The 6,629-nt window shown below is 40.0% G+C and overlaps 1 protein-coding gene across 1 annotated transcript; it reads left to right on the top strand.

Moving 5' to 3' along the window:
- The first annotated feature begins 3,004 nt into the window (after positions 1–3,004).
- Positions 3,005–6,431, top strand: LOC116189306 (protein disulfide-isomerase like 2-1). Its single transcript, XM_031518908.1, has 11 exons — positions 3,005–3,249; positions 3,905–3,989; positions 4,191–4,288; positions 4,386–4,441; positions 4,697–4,814; positions 4,976–5,003; positions 5,093–5,184; positions 5,286–5,442; positions 5,531–5,655; positions 5,790–5,889; positions 6,078–6,431. Exons 1-11 carry the CDS (start codon positions 3,098–3,100, stop codon positions 6,141–6,143), a joined length of 1,077 nt encoding a protein of 358 aa, XP_031374768.1. The 5' UTR covers positions 3,005–3,097; the 3' UTR covers positions 6,144–6,431.
- The last annotated feature ends 198 nt before the right edge of the window (positions 6,432–6,629 follow it).

Genomic DNA, 6,629 nt, shown 5'->3' with positions numbered 1-6,629 from the left:
ACGCAGAGATTCAACCTCCATGGTTCGATGAACTGTAACGCAAGATTGTGAACCAACTCCCCGACATACGGGCTTACTTCTCTCTCGGCTTCTCAACCGACATCGTTTGGTTCACCGAATCTCCGGTGTCAAAACATGCGAGCCGAGTGCAGCTTAATTCATGCGGTAAATCATAAAACATGCAAGCCTAGCAAACCAGAGTACCGAAAGGGCGTGCGGGATATAGGCCCGCACGTAACATGAACCACCGAACACGGATTTTCCGGTTCCGCCCAGATCAATGCCTTAACGACAAACTAGGTGTTCCATACCCTTAGACCCAGGGTAACTTATCCGCCCTCGACCTTCGGGTCGTAAAATGATAAGTGGCGACTCCTTCTCTCACGCGTGTCCGTCACGCGTCCCCACGGGAAGGTGGACACCCCCAAGCCACGCAATCCAAAAGCGCGCAATGCGGGCCCGACGAGAGTCCACATTCGGGTCCATACATCATTCATTGTTTTTTATTTTTATTTTTTAAAACTTATATTATTGTTCTTTAAAAAAATTATATATTAGCAAATTATAAAGAAAATTTGTGGTTCCAAGAAGCCACTATCACCTTTGTGAAAGTTGTACGCAATATTTTGGCAATAATAACCTTGGGTGGTATTGCTGTTGCAAGAGGCCCCTATCATTAAGAAATGATTTTAGAGGTCCTATTTTTGAATATCGATGTTAAGGGAGGAGCCTCCCGAAGCTATACCTCGCCCCAAATAATTAAAGGGCTTAATAAGCGTTATAAACCTCATTAAAATACCTGAAGTTGTTTTTATATTTTTAGTTTTCTTTAATTTTAACATTTATTTTCATTTGGGAATAATTTTCATGTAATATATTTAATGGAAAGTCAAACAGGGTACCAAAGTAGACTAACCGTGACATTTTGAAGAAAATATTGAGGAAAGAAATGGAATGTTATAAAATTGAAGAAAGGATTAAAGAACGAGGGCCAAAAGATAATTTTTTTTATATGAAGTCAAGATAGCCATTGGAGTAGAGTGTCAATTTCTTATCTAGAATGGGGTTGAGTGTCATTCTTTTGTGAAAAATGTGGTAGATTTGTCATTTAGTAATATTTCAAGAGAGGCGAATGTAATTTACCCTTATATATATTTTTTCGATGTGTATCTAGATATCTGGAAACTCAATGGGTTTCGACTAATTCAGTTGAGCTGAGTCGGTCCATTAAGGGATAAAACTTTTCAAGCGTATTTTTTTTTCATTTACAAGGCTCAAATTCGAAACTTTACTTAACATAAAGAAACGTTGAACCATTTGAACCAACTCATGTTGGTTCATTAGAATTTACTAATCTATTAGTCACTAGGTTAAAATTTTCTATATATTTAGAATTTCTCCGATAAGCTTCTTCGATTGCTTGGTCCCTTCTCGATGGAGAGCGCGCAACAGCGTACATGAATGCAGAAGTTAAGAGTAAACTGCTATTTGGGGTCGCGACCAAGATTATAGGTCGGTGTCATTTGAATTAGCCTATGACCTTAGAGACCAAAATATTCAACGAGTATTGGTAACAACCTATCGAAAATATTAGTAAGTGGGAATATGTGGAATCATTGTGTACTCAATTTACGATTTATATGCATTCTTATTGAATATTACTATGTAATGCTCATGCTCAACCTTAAGCGCCAAAAAGAAGGCCAAAAAAGAAAAATGCTCAGCCTTAGGAAGGTCGAGTGTAATGTGAACTTTGGGCCGGAAATTTGCTGAAAATGGGCTTAAGCCCGTGAACCCATTGCGGGCTTAAGTCTTACTTTCCTCAACAAAACATGGCTTTATGTGTTTTCCAAGTTTCATTTGAAAGTCAAATCTACTGCATGTCCCGTCCTCTCACAGCCCGCCACATCATCAATTGCACGTCAAAATGCATTGCGTGTGATCAGCTGCGGATACGACCACAGTAAGACCACCTCAAAACGTTAGGTACATATATCTCCGTTTCATTCACGAGGCTTGAATTTGATTACCTTACACATTGGTTGAGATAATGTCCTACTTGTTAGCATAACATGTGACAGCATTACTTTTATTTGGTATAATTAGCTTCATCTATAATAACTCAAAATTTTCGTCATTTATTTAGGAAAAAATAGTGTGCTCAATTAAAGAAAGATATGAAATAAAGAGTGCTTGAGTCAAATGGATAGAATAAGGGCCTGTTTGGTTTCGCGATTCTATTTTAGAATTACAATTCTAACTTAATTTTACTCACTACAAAACAAAATAACTCATACAAAATCAAAGAGTGGGTCCCATTTATATCAAATTTTCCCACAACAAAACAACATAACTCATACAAAATCAAAGGGTGGGTCCCATTTATACCACTCAAAATCAAAATCAAAATCTGATTTTAAAATCCTACTATGAAACCAAACGCAACCTAAATATCGCCAAACTAGAGGACTTTCAAAGCAATCGGTGAATCTTAAAATTTATGTCTGACGAGAATTTCGACGAGTTCTTAGCTAACCAATCAGTAAAAGAGTTGTCCTCTCGGTACATATATCTCAATCCTTTATATGCCAATCTCTCTTCATATGCAAACGAACCTCTTCCTCTAGAGCATGAATGCGAGAGGCATTACACTTGAGAGTTGCAACGAATTACTAATATGTTCACAATTTATTAACGAGTGAAGCATCTAAAATCACTTTTTTAAACTCGAACTGCGTACATGTTCTAACCCCCAATAAAATCCCCTACGATCATCCACCAAATCGTTCATGGTTATTTATTTGGTGAGATTGTGAGGCGTTCTCAGCTAATAGGCTGAGAATCATCGAATGTGCTCGGTTCACGACTCGAAGTATGCAGGGAATCTACGGTTCGATTCGTTGGAGGCCCACGGGAAGAGCCTGTGCGGTCTTGCACCATAAAACTCCCCCCATTTTTTACAATGATAATATCAGCTGCTTGCATCAGCTAAACCCACCACGCAGGACTTGTCCTTCTCTCGGCGCATATATAAATCTCTCTCTCTCTCCCCGGTGTAGTCGCCCAATTCTTCTTCGAGCTCTGAAGATAGACGGAAATGGCGAAGTCTCAGATCTGGTTTGCCGTCGGGACCTTGGCGCTGCTGCTCGTCTCGGCGATCGCCGATGACGTCGTCGTGCTGACCGAGGAGAACTTCGAGAAAGAAGTCGGACAGGACAGAGCCGCTCTGGTCGAGTTCTACGCTCCTTGGTACTCCAACCATCTGAATTCTCATCGATGCTTTCAGTTTCCGATTCTCTGAGCTTTTTGCTTCTGTTATGCTCCGATCGATGAGTTGACCCGCCGGAGATCGTGATTTTGATTATTTTGATCGGGTGACAATGGCTCCGAAGACGAGATGTAGGATCTATGTTCCGCTATCTGCTTATTTGTTTTCATTCGGTTGCGGACCATTTCTGATATTATAGATTATGACAAAGCTGCAACGCTTGCATTTCTAGCTCCGGCGATGTCCGGGCTAGCTGTTGACCGTATTTCAAAGATTCATTTGATGTAGATATAAGCGGGGACTGATGAGGTTGTATGAGCGGTTCCTTCTGTTAGTGTGAGGAAGCGATTCTTCAGCTTGGCAGTGTTGGCTGAAATGGTCTAGCAAGCTGACTGAAGCTAATTTTCTAGATCAGTAGTTAGTAATCAACACACTCCACTCAGTGTTCAGAAGTTACTCGTAGAATTTCACGTGAAAGAAGGATGTCATAAGTTCCCATACTCTGGCTTCTTTCTGAGGATCATACGAGTCAAGCATGCCTGCACATTTTGCATTTCTGTTTGGTAGTCTGCAAAAAACATTTCATTATCAAGTTGATTTGCTTGACATTCTGTATATCTTGTATGTTTTCACCAGGTGTGGACACTGTAAAAAGCTTGCTCCAGAATATGAGAAGCTTGGGTCGAGTTTCAAGAAGGCAAAATCTGTCTTGATCGGAAAGGTCAGCCTCTTGTGCGGCATCTATATATTTAGCTCATTCGGGCTATGATCTGTCCCCTCTTTTGTTTTATATATAAAAAAAGATAGATTTATTGATCAAACCAATACCCATCCATCAGCCCTGATGCTTTATCATTTGCTCTAAGATAGCCTGAGTTTGACGTATGTAGATCCTCACTCATTTTTCCTTCATGGTGTCTAGGTGGACTGTGATGAACACAAGAGCTTATGTAGCAAGTATGGAGTTTCTGGATACCCAACTATTCAGTGGTTTCCCAAAGGATCCTTAGAGCCCAAAAAGTGAGCCAAATGCCATTATCTCAGTTCTGAGGATCTTTTTTCATCTTCATTAGTGGCTTACTCTGATTTTTGTGGATTGTTTTTGTCGCTGCTGTAGGTACGAAGGGCCACGGACAGCAGAGTCACTTGCTGAGTTTGTTAACAACGAAGGAGGTACTTACTTTTTGTGGCACTCAAAAATCTATTTTACGGCAATGTTACAGTTTTATATCAATGGTTATACAATTTTTATGTGGAAAAGTCATAAACCTCAATTTCTGGCTAATGCGGTGTGATACATGGGTTACTGACATTGAATTGATGGTCGTAGTCAAGGGATCTTTGTTACATGTGCTGAGCTGTGGGGCGAACTTGGGGACTACTATTTATATATCTGCTAGAATTCTCTAACAGATGGTGTATTTGCAGGCACAAATGTGAAGATAGCTGCGGTGCCATCCAATGTTGTGGTACTGTCTTCTGATAACTTTGATGAAGTGGTTTTGGATGAAACAAAGGATGTATTGGTGGAATTTTATGCACCATGGTGAGCATACCTCTTTATTTTAGTCTGTCTTCTCAAAGCTGATTTCCTGGTTGGGTATTGCTTCTGGTATATCATCACCAGTTGCATAAATGAGCTCTCCCATCGACATTATCCTTTGGCTATTCTCTTTCATTGATTATTCTTGCCTAATTTATTTTCAGGTGTGGCCACTGCAAATCCCTTGCTCCTGTAAGTTGGCATCCCCCCCCCCCCGAAAGCTTACATTATTGAGGTCCTATTTTGGCTTAGGTAATAATTCGAGCTTTGATCTCTTGCAGACTTACGAGAAAGTAGCCACGGCATTTAAGTTGGAGGAAGAGGTTGTGATTGCTAATCTGGATGCTGATAAATACAAGGATCTAGCAGAGAAGTAAGTACAGTCTGGTTTTATGAACAATTCTTTTTGGATGGAATGCTACATTGCCCTTTTCCATAAAGTATGTGAATTAAATTCTTGCTCTGAAAATGCAGATACGGTGTGAGCGGTTATCCTACATTGAAATTTTTCCCTAAGGGCAACAAAGCTGGTGAAGAGTACGAGGGTGGAAGGGATTTGGTTGACTTTGTGAATTTCATAAATGAAAAATGTGGAACCAGTAGGGACGAAAAGGGACAGTATACCTCTAAGGTGAGTGTGCGTTTTTCACCAATAACTGTTATTATGTCTATTTCTTCTTCCTGATTTTCTTTGATTAATGGGATTAATCCTACTGCAGGCTGGTCTTGTTGAAAGCTTGAGCACATTGGTGAAGGAGTTGGTGGCCGCTAGTGATGAGGAGAAGAAAACCATCTATGCTAAGATAGAAGAGGAGGTTGACAAGCTCAAGGGTTCCACTGCCAAGTATTAATCGTAAACTGAGTTTATATCAACCAAGAAGTCTATTTCATTACATAATTTGGCAATTAACTCTCATCACTTTTTTCTAGAAAATTACACACGCTCTCATATGTCATCTCTGTATTGCTTCATTTTAGGTACGGGAAGATCTACCTGAAAGCTGCTAAGAATTCTATGGAGAAGGGTTCTGGTTATGCCCAGAAAGAAATTGATCGCCTTCAGCGCATGCTTGAAAAGGTAAGCTTTATCGGTTTTGACAATTACTCCGAAGCAAAAAAGGCGATTCTTGCTGGCTATTAGTATATCAAGAAAAGATTATTATCATTCTTCAAGCAATTTCTCTATGATATATATTGGTTTTTGTGCTCGGGCATATTGTAAAACTACCACTCATTTTTCTACTCCTCGTGTTCTTGTTTCTGCAGTCAGTCAGTCCTGCCAAGGCAGATGAGTTCGCCTTGAAGAAAAATATCCTCTCGGCATTCGCATAATCGCAGGAATCACATAAACGGGAAAAGGCGGGAATCATAATCCCTTTTGGCAGGGTTTAGTTTTTGACGTGCCTTAGTTTTCGTCCCCCTTGATTGATTTAGAGTGCTCGGTTCTCGGATATCCTTAATGACATTTTACATGTAAGACTTCATTTTGCTGAGCGCAGAAGTAGACTTGTTTCGGAATCATATGTAGCAATGAGTTGGTGCTTTTTGGTTTGCCCTCTAATTTGATCCTTTATGTACACGGTTGAAGTTGATTATGGAATCTTAGTTGATGTTCGGTAATTGGATGGTAACGATTCATCCCCTCGACTCGACTCCATCCCATCATGTTCCTATAAAGCAACATTTTCAACAGCTCATCTAGTCGACCCACTTCCACTTTTGCTGATAAAAGTTCCTTGTCCCGGCAGTTTACGAAATTCCAGACATCCTTAGAAAGAATTAGATGTCATGAGATTCTATATGACTCAACTGGAAGTT

This window comes from Punica granatum, chromosome 8, assembly GCF_007655135.1.
Source record: "Punica granatum isolate Tunisia-2019 chromosome 8, ASM765513v2, whole genome shotgun sequence".
Classification (NCBI taxonomy): Eukaryota; Viridiplantae; Streptophyta; class Magnoliopsida; order Myrtales; family Lythraceae; genus Punica; species Punica granatum.
The sequence above is the reverse complement of the archived record's forward strand: the minus strand, read 5'-3'. Positions and strand labels throughout refer to the sequence as shown.